The sequence below is a fragment of the Mastomys coucha genome, unplaced genomic scaffold (assembly GCF_008632895.1).
Source record: "Mastomys coucha isolate ucsf_1 unplaced genomic scaffold, UCSF_Mcou_1 pScaffold13, whole genome shotgun sequence".
Taxonomy (NCBI): Eukaryota; Metazoa; Chordata; class Mammalia; order Rodentia; family Muridae; genus Mastomys; species Mastomys coucha.
In genome coordinates this window covers 27,744,478-27,762,092 of record NW_022196895.1, presented here as the reverse complement: position 1 = coordinate 27,762,092, position 17,615 = coordinate 27,744,478, and the positions used below count along the sequence as shown (strand labels likewise).

The following is a 17,615-nucleotide window of genomic DNA, read 5'->3' as shown; positions in this document are numbered from 1 at the left end:
AGGACTCTGATGACTGTATTCAGAAGTTATATAGCCAAGAGGCAACCAAGTGTAATACAAATAATTGGTCTGAAGTCTCTGCAGTGAAGGCCATACAATCTCTTCGGGGAAACAAAATAAACACCCAAAGAACATAGTTTTCTAGGCTTCAGAAATCTCAATGGAAAGTAACACCATTAGTGAAATTGTAGATGTTAACACAGCACAGGAAACAGATTTTTCTCAAAATATTAAAATTAACACCCAAGACTTTTGTATAGATGATTTATTATAAACAGTAAAATATATGTAATGTCTCAACTACAAACCCTTTTTCATGTGTAAAGGGTTTCTAACGAGTTATTTTAACATTATGAAGCAAAAACATTTTAAGAACCTCACAGTGGAAACAACCCAACACTAACAAACTCTAATGATCAAAGACATTCGCTTTTAGCTCAGGGAAACAAGGACAATTCATAATTACAGAGTATATGTCCTAGCTGTGGGTATGATGAGACAAGCCAACTTTCCAGACCAAAAGGCACTCACAGCTAGGGATGAAACAAATTCCAAACCAAGCCAACAGTTTGGCTGATTCTCCGAGGGCAGTGGGGACCTCACAGCCTATCGCTAAAGGAAACCCAGGACAGGAAACGGTCCCTTTCTACTACCACCAACTGGCCCCATACTGGCCACCCTTATCACTGCTTTGGTCAATGTGTAGAAGGCAGCTCAGTTTTAATTCAGAGCATTACCTCCCTATGCAAAGCCCCCAAGTGGACAACCCACAATTGCTTTTTCCTGAGAGCTATCTGCCACATGTTCCCATGAGATGACCAAGACTGTGTACTTCAGCTTGTGAAGGACTATGCTCTGGTCAGGACTGACACCAATAGAGCCTATTTCTTTTGGGCCAAATAATTTTCCTTGCCTGATTTCCAAGTCCCCTTGACAAGGCAGGAGGAACTTGAGCATTTGGACTGCTGCACTGCTATAGGAACATGAGGGAATGTGCAGGGAGTAAGGCTTCTTCACTCTGGGCCCATTGAGCCCACTTCAGTGTGATGCCGGACTTGGCCAGAGGGGTTCTTGTTTACTGATTCCCCCACCCCACCTTTCTGAGTCTTTCTGTTCATTTTTTTAAATGGCAAGTATTCTACCCCACCCTCAATAAAATAAAATACATACTATACATTGGGGAAGACAAGATAGGGCAACATTTCTACAAGAAAAACAGGCTTGAGGAGAATGGCACTGTAGATGCTTGCATGACCAGTCTCACTGAGAGTGCTCAGGGGTGAAGTTTAGCACCATTTTTTTTTTTTTTTTTTTGCATTTTGCTTTAAATCTTTAGAAATTAAACAACTCAACATAGAACGCTTGAACAGTAATGAGTGTAGCCCTATGTATCAATACTGTTTTACAAATTGGAAGTGGGTGCTTCAGTCCAGAGCTGAGCACCCTGCATCAATCCATGGCACCTGAGAGCACCTGCTGTCACATGTCACTAACATAGCCTTCCTCCCCTCAACAGCATGAGACCCCTTGATCCTGTGTGTGTGAAGGAACCCAACCTGGCAATCAGGGGCGTGCACCCTGGGCATTCCAGTATCATCAGCATTTCCCTCATCCATTCCAGGTCTGGGACCACTCCTGGTACCTCTCTGCCCAGTTTTAAAACAAAACAAACAAAACCCCCAGGAACTTTGAAGTGATACTTAGAATAGCACATAGGAAGTAGCCCTACTTCCCTTCCTCCATTCCTGGCATAAGAAACTTATATTATGACTTGAATATTTGCCCATTTTGGGAAGCCACATCATCACCACATCAATCCTAAAAAAGAAATCAAAACATATGTTCACCAAGTTGAGGCCACATCTGCCTCAGGAGCTCTCTATGAACGGTGCTGAACCAGTGGTGATCCTCAGGAGCCTTTCTTCCAGCCGGCCGTTTCCTTTGAGTTGCCTGTGCAGTGCCTTTGAGACAGAGCTTTCAAAGCACCTCCCTAGTTTCCTAGTACTATGCGTTTTACCAACGAATAAGTGAAAAGAATTTGCTAACAGTTATTTTGGAATGAGTAAAGATGGGAGAGGGAATGTCAAGAGTTTAAATGAGCAACACGAACAGTTTGAACATTTGCACTGGTGAGGTGAAGAGTCCCAGTATAGTAGGCAAGTTAAAGGTTCACCTTGTTTTATTACACAGCATTGTTCTAGAGTCCTATTGAGGACTGATATATCAAGTCTTCCTACTTGTGCAGGCAAATCAGAAAAAAGAACTCCCCTACTTAAAGGTCCCTCAGGATGTTTGCCTGTGAAGAAAACCAGCTCAGAGACCCTGGAAGCTCTCCTGTGACAGTATGTCCTAAAGCCCAACCCAACCACCTGTTTACATGTCTGTGCTTCTGAGAACCTAGATGCAGCTACATAGGCACTGCTACCAGAAAGGAGTTGAGGTAGCCGGGTGGTGAGGAAGAGATCTCTTTTCACACCTGCTTACGATGATGACATTGGGACCTCTATAGGCATCTCCATTCCATTCCTCAGCAGGCTATGCCACAGAGCTCTGTTCAACACCAGGAGACTCAATGCAGGAAGAGTACCAGAACGTCCACTGAGTCAGGTAAGCATGAAAACCTTCACAGCTTACTGTACAATGAAATGTCATCCACAGGACTTCTGATCTTGGTACGAGAATCTTGTCCAGGACTCACAGGGGCTCATGGTGCCCACATTCAACCCTAACATGGTGTTCACTTATGAAGCATGGAGGTTGTGGATCAACTCTTGGTACACAATAAACTGGAAGTTTAAAAAAAAGGAATTTAAAACAACCTAAAAGTGGTTCATGTTGGTCTCCGTTGCCCAGACTGCCAGGGAGTACACCTAATTGATGTGGTGGGCTGTGGGGGATTGGAGAAGAAGCCTCCATGGATCACAGTCAATTCCAGTTTTCAGTGTGTGGCCAACACATGTGGGAAATCACCAGACAACGGTCTTCTGAACCCACACAGCCATTCTCACTGGTTACTGGGGAGCCCTGATCCAACAGAACCCCAGATTGAGGAAAGGCTGATATAAGGCTTGGGCCCCTCATGTTCTGTTGCATTCAATGTATCCCCACACCCTCCAGTCAGCAGGAGGCAGACTTGGCAACGGAAGCTAGCATCATAAAATGGTGCAGTAATAGAAGTAACTGGACCAGGAAGAGGAGGCATCTGCTCCAATGATGTCATAGCCATTGGTGGCCACAGGGGGGTGGGACTGGTCATGTAGCCTTGTGTCAGGAGTAATGATTGTAGAGGGGCGGGGCATGAAGAGTGCCATTCTGGAAACAGTGCTGTCGAGAAGCAATATACTCTGCATAACTGATTGTCACCTTCTCACTTCGATACCTGTATGAGGAAACAGGCAAAGTATTAAGAACCCCAAATATCTCAGGTCAAGAGTTACTCAGTAGAGAAACTAAAGGCTTATCCCACAGTTTCAAAGAATAAAATGGAAGACCAAGAGCAATCTTACTTACAGAAAATGAAAAGACGGCACAAGAAAATGATGCTGTTATTACAAATGAACAAGATGAGAAAGCACAGTCACAGTGCACCCCTGAGAATGTATCTCAGCACATCCCACTTCAAAACGCTACATATGCTTATCAACAGGCTGCTGGTAAGCAATCTGCTACCAGGATCTGGATGAGGAGTTCCAAAGTTAAATTAAATGGGTGACACATTAGAAGATGGCTTCACCAAAACCCAGTGTAAACTGCGTTATCTACGTTCAGGTTAAAAATGAGATAAATTTGACAGAAATGCAACCTCAATTTGTAGAAGAGCAACAAACAAGTTATAACTAAAAGGGGCATAGATACCTAATTCTGGGTCAAATTCTGATGAAGCAGGTTAATGGATCCTTGGCTATAGGAAGGTCTCAATCCCCAGATGAATATGCCATATCACAGGGTCATCAGAACAGAATTCATAGCACTTTGGCTTTGCTCTGGAAAGAGCCATGAGTCAGGATGCAAAGCATGGGTGTTACAAACCTATGGAGCCTACTACAGAGCACAGGAGCTGGGTGACAATCCTTACCCAGAGCCATCTCTTTCCCACTGTAATCACTCCTCCACTGCAAGGTGATTATTCCTGAATTTTGACAGGGAAATGGCTGTTCAAATAAATTGTAATAGTAATAATGCTTTGTATTTGCAGTGTTTTTGTTATTACTATTGTTATATTTTGTGCTGGAGATGAAGCCCAGGGCCTTGAGCATGCCAGATATTAAGCTCTACCACTGAGCCTCAGTCCCAGCCCCTTGATTTTTTGGAATTTAATGCATTCAAAAACACTGGGTTACCTTCCAAACAGACCTGTGACACTAGCATACGATGACTCAGCATTTTGTAGATGAGGGTCATAGCAAAGGCCCTCCAAGGCTAACTTCTCTGTTAAACATCATCAGTACAAAGGGTTAGGACACTGACATCCACTGAACACCTCCAGTGTTGCCTTTGGCTGAAAACACTATACCTTACCTTAAAACCTGAAGGAATTATAACTCACATCCTACAGACAGGAGACAGTTCAGGGAGATGAACTAACTTCCCAGGTTACATAGCTAATACATAACTGAGCCTAGGATATAGACCCAAGTTAGTACATGCTCCATAAAACTAGTCAGCTTGCCCTAGAAATACTACCCCCAATGGGATCCTCTGGCTCCTTGAACTATGCCTCCTTTATTCTCTGCCAGCTGACTGCATGGTGAAGGAAGAAGCACCTTTAAGTGACCCTGGAGTTAGACTCCTGGAAGCCTCACTTTTTAAATCCAACCTCCCCCTAAATCTCCTTAGCAGGTCTGTTTCAATCCTGTTAGACTGGCTATGGAAACAAAGAATGGCGAGGGAGTCTCTCCACTCCTCAGAGCTCTCTCTCACACAAATCCTTTGGCTTAGGGGTATAAATAATGTTTTTTCTCCTTCCCACCACAGATCCTGTATTCAACTCCCATTTAAGAATACCTAACAAGGAGAATAGGGCAGCTGCTTACCTTGTGAGTTTGATTGATTTTCTGAATTCACTGGTAATTGGAGCCTTAAAACCACCTTTCCTGAGCAAGGAGTCTATTGTCTGGATCTGATCCCAGTCTGAGGAAAACAAGCCACAAAAGGGTCAACACACAGTCAAGTTACGGGGGAACATGCTCCAATATGACCAGTGTAGGAAGACAAATGGGATTCAAGAAACAGAGTGTGCTGGGGAAAAGGAAGTGCTGGGCCATGGTCTACCCCACACACTGGAAGCTAATCAGCCTCACTAACAGTGCAGCAAAGGCCCTGACACACATGTGTAAGTCATTGTGCCATGATGTTGACCCCAAGTCGCGTGCTCTGCTGTACCCCAGGGCTGCTCTGTAGAAAGGCAGGGTCTCACTACATTGCCTAGTGCATTGTGTGTTGAGGGTGGACAGAAGATGTAGGATCCACTGAAAGTGGAGTTCCAGGTGGTGAGCAGCCCAGCATGGGTGACAGGAGTGAAATCTAGGTCTTCTGCAAAGCAGTGAGAATTACTGTTTAGTTTAGCTTTAATTTGACACAGGGTTTCTCTGGGTAGCCTTGGCTGTCTAGGAACTCACTCTGTAGACCAGGCTGGCCAGAAACCAGAGATCATTCTGCCTTGCAAATGCTGGGATTAAAGGCATGCGCTACTACCACTATCTGGGTTTTGGTTTTTGTTGTTATTACTATTTTTTTTTAATGTGCATTGGTGTTTTACCTGTATGTATGACTGTTTGAGGGTGTCAGATCCCCTGGAACTGGAGTTACAGACAATTGTGAGCTGCCACGTGGGTGCTGGGAACTGAACCAAGTCCTTTGGAACAGCAGCCAGTGCTCAACTACTGAGCCATCTTTCTAAGCTGCACCTAGTAATTTCTAGCTCCAAGTAATTTCTTAGCCTCCTGTGCAATGGAACTAACTACAGGCATGTGTCACTACAGAAAGAGGGGAATTGGTTTTTAAAATTGTGTGTGGTGTGTGTGTGTGTGTGTGTGTGTGTGTGTGTGTGTGTGTTTGGCTGTGTGGACCAGAGTGCAGACTCCAGATGCCAGAAACAAAGGATTGCCTTGCAGACTTGAGTACTGGGAATTGGTAACTGGGAACTTCAGTTCTCTTGAAGAGTAGTAAGGACTCTTAATTGCTAAGCCACTCTCCAGCCAAGAGGGAAATTTAAATTATGGGGCTTTTACTGCCTTCTTTAAGGTTGATACTTGGTATGATGGAACAGATAGCAGTTAAGAGAATCATTTCCTTAATGTGAAACTCTTCACGTCTGTAATATTGCTAAGTATCCTTTGCTGGTTTGTTTTGGTTTTGTTTGTTTTGGATACATGGTCTTGAAATGTGTGTACCCAAGTTTATGCTCAAACTTAAAAAAGTGATTTTTATTTCAGCCTCCTGAATGTCAGAACTTGACACACTGGGTGCACCTCAATCTTACACTTAAAAAAAAAATAATGGTCACATTTTTCTCTGTGAGTGCCTCTATGTGGGTATGTGTCCAGGTGCCAAAGGATGGCAGTGGGGTTAGATGTCCCTGGAGCTGGAGTTGATAGCAATTGTAAGCTATCTGAGGTGGTTGCTGGGAACCAAAATGTGGTCCTCTGCAAGAGCAGCACACATTCTTAACACTGGACAATCTCTTCAGCCCCTCAGTATTACACATTTTAAGCAAAAAATAAATAAGTACATCAAAGTAAACCCCATCCTCCCGGTTTTGAATTTTCTTAACTTTAAAATGGGAGAAACAATTTGATTATATAACTGAGCTATAATTCTAAAAATTCTACTAAAAACTATGTTTGGTATTCTTTAAACAGGAGCATATTGGATTTATGACCTAACCAAAATGTCTTAAAAACTCTTAACTCTTAAAATCCTTTTTATGCTACATACACACTGCTTTTTGAACAAGTTTAAACACAACCACAATGAAAACCAACAAGGCGATCGCTTTCCACATAAGTAGTTCATTAATATACTTAACTGGATATTTTTCTCTATTCCAGGTTCACACCCAACAATTACTGTGTTTCACATATTATTTTCAAAACCAGACTAATTCCAAGAAAGAAAGAAAATGGGGTTACATATCACAGAAAGTACAAGAAAGGAATTCTAGATATTCTTTCAAAGAGAATGTGCCCAACCCACTTCCTACCTTTACTGTACCCATTATTAGAACTCATTAACTATTGAGTTTTTTTGTTTGTTTGTTTGTTTGTTGGAGTATCTCTATGTAACCCTGACTGGCCTTCCAATCCTTTGTAGACCAGGTTGGTGTTGAATTCACAGACATCTTCCCTGTGTGTGCCCCCCTAGTGCTGGGATTAAAGTCATGTGCTGCCACATCTGGCAACTACTGAACTCTTTAAAAGCAATAAAGATGTTTGTTTATACTTTACCAAATATAACACCGTGTACAGATTTCAGTTAAAAATGCAGCACTTTTCTTTATAACAAAAGATAAAACATTTGTCAAGCTAGTTGCTGGGACTTTGCTGTGATAATCACTGAAGCTTAAAGGAGCAAAGAAATAGAACTGTTCATTGGAAGGAAACATTTGAAGCCATAATTGAAGTAAGAAAGCTATTTTCCTCCCCTCCACCCCCACCCACTCCCATCCCCAGTTCCTAATGTCTTATGTCAGTTTGCCTTTGTCCTACAGGAATCTGGTAGGAACTAAGAGGAAGAAGGCCATCCATTCTTGGTGGCAGTTGAGCTGAGCACTTCTCTCTCCTGCCCTCTAACTGGCATGGCTGTGAGCTGCACAGTTCAGCGGCCATCTGTCCAACTCACCTTGTTCCTTAGCAACCTCAGGTAAATATGTGGCTGTGCGTTTGATGCCTTTTTCATTGATGAATTCAATCCGAATCCCATGGACCCCTACCTACAGAAAAATATGACCAAGTACATGGCATTTTCTGAGTCTAACAACATTGACATCATCCACATATAAATCAACATGTCTCCTGAGCTGCTTGACCCAGGGCTGGGAAAAGAAGAATTTTTTTACATGACTAATTAATTCTAAAGCATAGAAACCAAAGGGAAGGTTAAATATGTGTAGTTGCACCTCTGAAAATATGAAGGTTGCAGAAATAAATTCTTGAAATAGCATACCTAAAGAGTTTAAATATTTTACTTCTAGCCAAACTCTATATATACATGTCAAACTGTTTCCTTTCCTTTCCTTTTCAAGACAGGGCTTCTTGTGTAGACCAGGCTGTCCTCAAATTCAGTCTCCTAAGCGATACACCACCACACCTAAATCATCTCAATTCTAATAAACTTTTTTCCAGGACTTTGTAAAGACATATCTGGAGTGTTTTGTTCTTTCTTTAAGACAGGGTTTATCTGACCTTGCTTCTGACCAGGCTGGCCTCAGAGAGATCCATCTGCCTTTGGCTCCTGAGTGATAGGATTAAAAGCAAGCACCACCACACCTGGCATCTCAGTATTTAAACATAGGGAAAAGATCAGGTGGATCTTATTTAATCTACACTACATTAGACTGGAAAGAAATACAGAGGTTTTTTTTCTAGGGTAGGGGGACAGACATGGTCATACTATGCAGTCCTGACTCAACCAAGCTGGTCTTAAACTAACAGAGATCCACTGAGCGCTAGGATTAAAGGTGTCTGTCACCACACCTGCCTCATAGCAAAGAGTACCTTTTCTGTCATTCTGAGACCCTCTCTCAATAAAGGAGATACATTACCATGTACTAACCCGAACCCAAATGCAACGAGAGATGCAGAGTTCCAAATGCAGCTGTTCTCACCTCCCAGTCCAGGTAATCAGTGGCATCTTCAAAGTTAGTAAGGAGGGAGACAGAACAGAAAAGTTTGGGCAGCTCCTCTCGGGTCAGGGGGGGGAATCGGCTGTCCTTAAGTGCACTAGAGGGGACAGAAAATATAAGTGAGGCTGCCTCCGACAACACTGCATGCCACAGAGCCCACATAGCTGAGTCCCGAGGTCCTGACAGCATCTCCCAGCTTCTATCACTAATGTCAGTATGAACTGTCTTTGCAGGAAATTATGGGTAATTCACCAGGTTACAGTCCTTACATTTCTCTGCCGACAAAAAGCAACTGTCGAGACTCTATTAAACATTTTGAAGACATGAGGGTATACAGCTATTTCCAATTCTAGTTAATTTATGCACATTTTCTCATATTTGTGGCATTACCTGGTTAATGTGTATTCCCTGAGTCCTGAATGAAGATTCATGGCTGAGAAGGTCCCAATGCAGCCACGAAGCCGCTTGTCTCGCCCTGTCTTCCAGGTCACAAAGAGAGGGCTAGAACAAAAACAAAAACCAAAACATAAAACATATTCTCCAGCCATAGATTAATTACAGATACATTTCTATTCATTTGTTATTGCCCAAAGGATTTTCTGAATTGCCAGTCCCTCGAAGAATTTTCTGAAGTTTGCTCAGCCCTGGCTAGAAACACAGTAAGTATCCAGAGGTGCCAGGAGAAGCTATGTCCCTTTTCCTACTGCTCTTGCAATTTAGATTTCTGAATTAGTAACTTCTCAAACACAAAGTAAATGCACAAAGTTAGCTAGTCTCCTCCACTCCCATCTCTGAGATGGGTCTCACTAGATAACCCTAACTGGCCTCAATCTTAAAAAGATCCTCCTGCCTCTGCTGGAGTTAAGGTGTGTCACCACATCTGGTTTCTTTCCAAGGCATGCATGTGGAGATCAAAGTCTTCTACATTGCTTAAAGTAGGAATAGGGTCTCCTGTTCTTTGCTGTATACTCTTAAGTTTGACAAACATCTATGCACTCTCTCGTCTTTACCTCCCATCTCAGTGAAGTACTGGGAACACAAACAAGCAACATGCAACATGTCTGTTTTTCTGTGGGTTCTGAGGAACTCAAGTCAGATCCTTACACTTGTATGATAAACACTTTACTCAAGGTGCTGTCTTTCCAGCCCTTACCTATATCTTATTTCAACAGACAGATCTCTCACCTATTCTCGTTTCCTTCCAATAACATACTTGCACCTTATCAGTCAGAGCTAGTGTGTGAAAGCTACTTGAAAAGTCTAGTTCAGCCACCCACAGGTTAAAACATACAACGCTCTGAATACAACCACCCCTATATATTAACCAAGCTTGAATCTCATCTGCTCTGTTATGATTTTCCTATCATAGCACCCCACACCAGGTGTGGTGGCACATGCCTTTAGCACTGGGAGGCATATGCAGGCCTCCCATCTACACAGTGAACTGCAGGACTGTCAGAGTTACATAGAGAGACTGTGTCTCAAAATAAGTAAAATTCCCTAAAAAGTCAACACATTTTTCTCCACATTTCCTACAAGAACACTTATGGGATAGCATCCCTTACATTTATGTGTGTAGCTGCTTGCCAACTCAAATGAGTCTCCCAAAGGCAAGGACTTTTTCTTTCTACTCCCCAGCTTTGCACAAGGTTCTGAAGAACCCTCAGCAGTGTCGGCCCGAGGAATGAACACCACCAAAGCATGCCCTGGAAACAAACATCCAAAAACACCCCCCCCCAAGAGAGGGAAAGCTCTCTGTGTCGCCCTGGCTGTCCTGGAACTCACTTTGTAGACCAGGCTGCACTAAACTCAGCGATCCAGATACCTGTGTCTGCCTCAAGTGCTGGGATTAAAGATGTACACCAGCACCACCTGGCAGCAGAAGTGCTTTTCAAAGGCAGTGCAGAAGTAGCTCCAATTCTGAAGAAAACATTGGCATGCCTTTCTTTATCTTATCTTTTATAAAAATACTCCTTAAATAAGATGAAGATGGCTCAATGATTAAAAGAGCTTTGTGGTAGCTGGGCAGTGGAGGCACAGGCCTTTAATCCCAGCACTTGGGAGGCAGAGGCAGGCAGATTTCTGAGTTTGAGGCCAACTTGGTCTACAGAGTGAGATCCAGGACAGCCAGGGCTACACAGAGAAACCCTGTCTTGGGGAAAAAAAAAACCAAAACACCAAAAAAAAAAAAAAAAAAAAAAAAAAAAGAGGAGCTTTGTGGTTCAAATGTGAAGACTAGGATTATTTGGATCCTCAGAATTCACATAAATGGGTGTGGTGAGCCATTTATTATTCAGGCTTCAGAAGGTAGAGACAGGAGATCCCAGGCCAAACTGCCTGAGATTAGCGATATCTGAGATTAGATAGTTCTGGGTTAGATCAACCCTGCTGCAATCAGATCCAGACATCAACCTTGAGCCTCCACTTGCACAAACACATGCATGCTCTCCCCATACATGCCTATATACGTATGCATAAAAATGAACACAGCTCCCAATGAATGAGTTCCTAGTCTCTAGCTTGCTTGACCCTCAAACATTTCCGATTCACATTCGCTTGGATTTCACTTGGACATTATTGAGGTCCCCCGTGACTTCTCTACCTACCCTATGCTGTTACATAACCACAACCAACAACAACAACAAAGGTTTGCAGAGCCTTTAGGCAGCCCGAAACCTCAGAAAGATGTTACCATGCCCTCCACATTGTTCCATCCTAATTTACTCACTAGGGGTCATTGGTGAATCTAGGAAGTCTTGGCTGTGGAAAGCCATAGAGGTGACAGTAGAGTACATCAAAGCAGTAGCAGCACATTTCCGCAGTCACCACCAGGTTCTTAGTGGTGTTGGCAGTTCCATTGGGCCGGGGGAGAGGGCTCAGGGCTCCAGGTGCAGGATTCATTCGTGTAATAGGAGAGTTTCCAGGTCCCAGAGTTAAGTCCGATACATTTTCCCGACCACTGCTGCTGTCCACATGCTGGTGGTTTTGAAGAGGTCCTGAACTTGAGCCAGGAACAGTTGTGGACTGGTTTCCGTGACTGTGTGTTCCACTTCCAGATAGTTTCGGCTTCTTGACCCCACAACAGCCTGCTGCCAACTTGGGCTCAAGGGGAGGGACACAACGTCTTTTTCCCATCCTGATTTGGTGCTCGTGATCTGGAGTGCTGCAGAACCCTACAAAAGAGAACGGGTAAGTATTAATGGAATGATTTATCAACAAAGATCAAACAAAGATGGTTTGTATGGATCAGTTATGAGCTGTTGAGGATCAGTGAGATGGCTCAATGGGTAAAGGCATTTGTTGCCTGCCAAGCAGTCCGGATGGCCTGTGAAGGACAGAACTGACTACAAGTTATCTTCTGACCTTGACACTCATAGCACAAGAGACTCCCCTCTCCCTAGCAGAAATGAAGCAATTCATTTTTCAAAAAAAAAAAAAAAAGCAAAGTTTTTTTTTTTAAAGCTGTCATTTTTTTTTTTTTAACCAGAACCTCCAGGTGACATGGTCAAAAAGGACAGATACCCCAAGTCCTAGACAGGAATCTTCTAATATTTTCCTAAAGAGTTTCTATAAAGTTTCTAGCCACCATGGAGAGAGGCAGGCAATGAGCAGCTAGCTGTCTATCCCAAAATATTATCAAGGCCAGTGAGCAGATGGGATGCAACTAGTTGAGGGCATTTCGATACCATCTTTATAAGCTAGGCAATGTGGTACAAGCCTTAATCCCTGTACCTGGGAAGAGGCAGAAGCAGAAGAATAGCCATCCTAAAACTGAGCTTCAAATATATTTATCACTGGTTTTTTTTTTTGTCTTAATTTTTTTTGAGCCCCGTTCTCTCTATATAGTCCTGGTTCACTTAAAAAATTTTTATGTACGGCTGAAGAGATAGCTCAGCGGTTAAGAGCACTGACTGGTTAAGATCCTGATTTCAAATCCCAGCAACCACATGATATCTCACAACCATATGTACAGCTACAGTGTACTCATATACATAAAATAAATAATTTTTTATGTCCATAGCCTCTGCCTCAAGTGCTGGGAATAAAGGTATGTGCCATCACACTCAACTCATTAATATTTATACATATGTACATTAGATACACATTTTATATTATTATGTACATTAATTAAAAATTTTTCAGTTTTTGAAGATGTTTCATTCCGTGTAGCCATAGCTATCCTAATGCAGAAACCCTCCTGCCTCTATCTCCAGGGTGCTGGGATTACCTGTGCCTGTGCCATCACTGGCTGGCTTCAGTAATATATTTTTAAGAACTTGGTTACCACAAAAAAAGAGGAAATATATGGCAGAATTAAAAGTAACAAAGCTTTGCATCCTTTGTCCTGACTCACCTGTCAACCACTTGCATTTCACCCTTCATCAGTCCCTGGTGTTTACCTTTTGTTGGTCTCCTTTCTACATAGCCCGATATATCCATATGTACATAATTGCTTCCTTTCTGGATTGTGACCTTGCTTAATATTATACATTCTATATTCATCCATTTTCCAAAGTTTTATGATTTAACTTTTCTTCAGAGCTAAATATTCTATTTTACTATATGTAACAGATTTTCATTATCCAATCCCTTGTTGGACAACTAGGTTGGTTCCCTTTTCTTGCTATAATGAGCAATAAACACAGCAGCTCTCTTGTGTCTAGTTCCAAGGGATCTGATATCCTCTTTTAGCCTCTATGGCACTAGGAATGTATGTAGTACACAGACTCCCATTCAGGTTAAAAAAAAAAAAACAAAAAAAAAACTAAACCACAAAAATCATCCATACACATTAAACTAAAATTAACATAGCAAGTTGCAGGCTATACAGTGACACACAGTAAGACCCTGCCTCAAAACAACAAAATGAAAGACAAAAGCTACCAGTGCTAGGAAGACTCAATCAGTAGACTGCCTAACACAGGCTTCATTCCCAGGACTGCTGTATAAACTAGCATCCCCAGCATCCCCCAGCAAGTAAAGGCAGGAGGATCAGGAATTCAAAGTCACCCTTGGGTCTCCAGGCCACACTGGGCTAGACCAGACATACAAAAAGCTGCCTAAAAGTGGTAGCTCACGCCTGTGATCACAGCACTCCCGACGCAAAGGCAGGTAGCTCTTACTGACACCTGCCTGTTCCACACAAAGAGTTGGCCAATTTAGATACTTAGATACAAACCAAACCAAAAGGCTGGTAGCACCTCTAGGGAGCTATGTGGACTGAGTTCAAAACTGGTTAATCTGGCCAAGCGGTGGTGGCGCAAGCCTTTAATCCCAGCACTTGGGAGGCAGAGGCAGGCGGATTTCTGAGTTCAAGGCCAGCCTGGTCTACAGAGTGAGTTACAGGACAGCCAAGGCTATACAGAGAAACCCTGTCTCGAAAAAACCAAACCAAACCAAACCAACCAAACAAACAACAACAAAAAAAAACAGTTAATCTGAAACTAATCTCTGAGTTTCCTCAAAACTAGAATAAAAGTAATTGCTTTCTGGAGTTACTGCACTGGAGAGTTAATGAGTTTAGTAGTCACAAGGGCCTTTAATAAAAATACTACCTAGAGAACAATCCCAAAGATGGCCTAGACATGCTCTTTTTCTTTTTAAGATTTATTTATTTATTTATTATATGTAAGTATACTGTAGCTGTCTGCAGACACACTAGAAGAGGGCATCAGATCTTATTATGGGTGATTGTGAGCCACCATATGGTTACTGGGATTTGAACTCAAGACCTCCAAAAGAGCAGTCAGTGCTCTTAACTACTGAGCCATCTCTCCTGCCCCCCTAGACATGTTCTATGCATTCAGAATACTTCATACTCAGGATTTTACTCAATGTTGGCAAGGCAAACAAATCACCAGCATTTCAAAGAGAATATGCCTCAGCATTAATAAGCATGGGAATCCTCCAAGGTCACACCTAAGTGGCAGAGCTAGGAGTTGGCCCACAATCTGTCAGGCTCCAAAGACCTGGACCTTCTCCCAAGCCACATGGCAGAAAAACATTTGCCAATAATACCCACTGGATTTAGTGCCTTTTTCTAAGAACATAAGAAACACAGTGCAACCTAGGACATACTAAAAACAGTTTGAAGGAGCTTGTCAACAAAAGAAAATGAAGATCTCAGGCTCAAAGCCAACATACTCAACCATAACCAAGCAATTGTACACTTTCTCTCCTCTCAGTAGTGCCTGTCTTGAGTACACAATAGATTCTCACTGTATTCTACTTATTCTAAGATATAGGTCAGACAACTCCATCTTCTGCCCTTCATGGGCACATGTTGTACACATACATGTAGGCAAAACACCCATACACATAAAAGAAAAACTTAGAGAGTTGTAAGGACAGCTTAGTACATACGCACGCATGAGCACACATACATACATACACACACACACACACACACACACACACACACACACACACACACACACACACACACACACACACACACACACACACACACACACACACACACACCAGGCACTGGAGTGCATGGCAGCCGCAATAATCTTGAAGCTCACTGATTAGCAGCCAGTCTTGAACAACCAGTGAGCTTCAGGTCCAGTGAAAGATACTGTCTAACATATTAAGTTAGAGAGTAAGGACCAAAGAACTCCCTGGGTAACGTCTGTCTGTTGTTGGCCAGTTAGTTATCAATCTGTCTGCCCTTAAGCACCTCGAACTTAGGAATTCTTTCATTGGGAAGAGTTTTTAGGCTTGGCATAGTGGTTCATGTCAAATGTTAATCCCAACACTTGGAAGGCAGAGACAGGCAAATGGCACAGACAGGCAGATCTCGAGTTTGAGGCCAGCCTGGTCTACATAGTGAGTTCCGGAACAGCCAGGGCTTACCCGATGAGACCCTGTCTCAAAACAAAACAAAACAAAACAAATAAGTAAATAAAAATAAGCATTCAAGCATTCAAATGAGGCTACGGGGCATTCTTATACTGAAACTAATTCCTAACACTTTTCTTTATTGTTTTGGTTATGTTGAGTTTTTCACCCCAAAGATTTTTAACTGTGTTATGTGGAGAAGGCAGTACAAGTTCAAGTGTTTGCAGAGGCCAGCTGAGGGTGAGCATCAGAGGCCCTGAATCTAAAGTTAGAGGTAATTTTGAACCTAGGTAGTCTGTGAGAACAGTGTATCTCTTCAGGCCTTTGGTTTTGTTTGCTGATACAAAGTTTATGCTGCCAATCTATCCTTGATCACCTGATCCTCTTCTCAACCTCCCATGTTAGGATTATAGGCTCCTATGCTTGGCTATGTGACAAGGTTTAATACATAGTCTATCACTTTTTCATTTAAGGTGTATTGCTTACTTCCTTCTTTTTGAACAATTTAAGGAGCCTAACTACTTATCTGCCAAAATAAGCAAATATTAAGCTAGAAGGTAAAAAATATATAATGAGGGCTGGAGAGATGGCTCAGTGGTTAAGAGCACTGACTGCTCTTCCAGAAGTCCTGAGTTCAATTCCCAACAACCACACAGTGGCTCACAACCATCTGTAATGGGATCTGATGTACTACAGTATACTCTTTTTCTTGTTTTTGTTTTTGTTTGTTTGTTTGTTTGTTTGAGACAGGGTTTCTCTGTGTAGCCCTGACTGTCCTGGAACTCACTCTGTAGACCAGGCTGGCCTGGAACTCAGAAATCCACCTGCCTCTGCCTCCCAAGCGCTGGGATTAAAGGCGTGCGCCACCACCTGGCTTACAGTATACTTGTATAAACAAAAATAAAAATAATATTTTTTAAAAAGTATAATGAATCAGAGTGCTGTCAGAAAACATTTCAGCCACCAACTGTTATCAGCATCAATACAAACATTAACAATTATCTGCCAATTGTATTAAAACTTTCTCTTTCTTAGGGACTATAGGGATAGCTCAGTAATTAATAGCACTGGTTAGTCTTTCGGGACCCAAGCTCGGTTTCCAACTCTCACATCAACCACCTGTAAGTTTAATTCCAGTACAACTCTGACCTTTGAAGGTGTCTGCAAGTACACAGCACTCAACACACACTAGTGGTCTAAGTGAGAATAGCCCCATAGGCTCAGTTTTGAATGCTTGGGTCCCAATTAGAACTATTTGGACGTGTGGTCTTGTTGGAAGGTAGGGGGTGGACTTTGTGGTTTCTAAAGACATTTGGCCCAGTGTCTTTCTCTTGCCTATGGATCAGGAAAGCTCTCAGCAGGGATGCCTGCCTTCCTGTGTCATGATGCTCATGAATTAACCCTCTTATAACTATAAGTAAGCCCCAGTCAAATATTTTTTAAAAGATTTATTTATTATTATAGATGAGTACACTGTAGCTGTCTTCAGACCACCAGAAGGTTGCTGGGATTTGAACTCACTACCTTCAGAAGAGCAGTTGGTGCTCTTACTGGCTGAGCCACCTCACCAGCTCCAAATACTTTCTTTTAAAGGAGTTGCTTTGATTATGATTTCTTCTCACAATAGAATAGTAACACAGTTCTTAACAAAAAGCATTAACAACCCACACATACAAAACAAAATATCTTTCTGTTTAAGTTGTACTTCTAACCATATTCCAAAGCAGGCACCTCAGAGTCTACAGGGACCTCCACATCAAACCAGATACATTGAAACTAATAGAAAAGAAAGTGGGGAAGAACCTCCAGCAAATAGGCAAAGGGGAAATTTTCCTGAAGAGGACGCCAATAGCTTATGTTTGAAGATCAAGAATTGACAAATGGGACCTCATAAAGTTGCAAAGCTTCTGTAAAGCAAAAGACACTGTCA

The 17,615-nt window shown here is 42.3% G+C and overlaps 1 protein-coding gene across 8 annotated transcripts in view; it reads right to left on the bottom strand.

Annotated features, from left to right (window-relative positions):
• Positions 1-250: 250 nt before the first annotated feature.
• Ammecr1l (AMMECR1 like) overlaps positions 251-17,615 on the bottom strand; it is a 25,875-nt gene continuing 8,510 nt past the window's right edge. For 4 of the 8 annotated variants that reach the window (XM_031365212.1, XM_031365210.1, XM_031365208.1 and 1 more), the window contains 6 exons: positions 11,571-12,015; positions 9,233-9,343; positions 8,825-8,939; positions 7,840-7,930; positions 5,034-5,130; positions 251-3,379 (listed from right to left, as the gene is read on the bottom strand). In XM_031365212.1, the coding sequence (XP_031221072.1) occupies positions 3,268-3,379; positions 5,034-5,130; positions 7,840-7,930; positions 8,825-8,939; positions 9,233-9,343; positions 11,571-11,977 (933 nt within the window). In that variant the 5' untranslated portion in view covers positions 11,978-12,015 and the 3' untranslated portion in view covers positions 251-3,267. Of the gene's footprint in view, positions 3,380-3,855; positions 3,984-5,033; positions 5,131-7,027; positions 7,099-7,839; positions 7,931-8,772; positions 8,940-9,232; positions 9,344-11,570; positions 12,016-17,615 lie in introns of those variants that run through there. The other 4 variants (XM_031365209.1, XR_004117207.1, XR_004117205.1 and 1 more) reach the window with 4 other exon arrangements.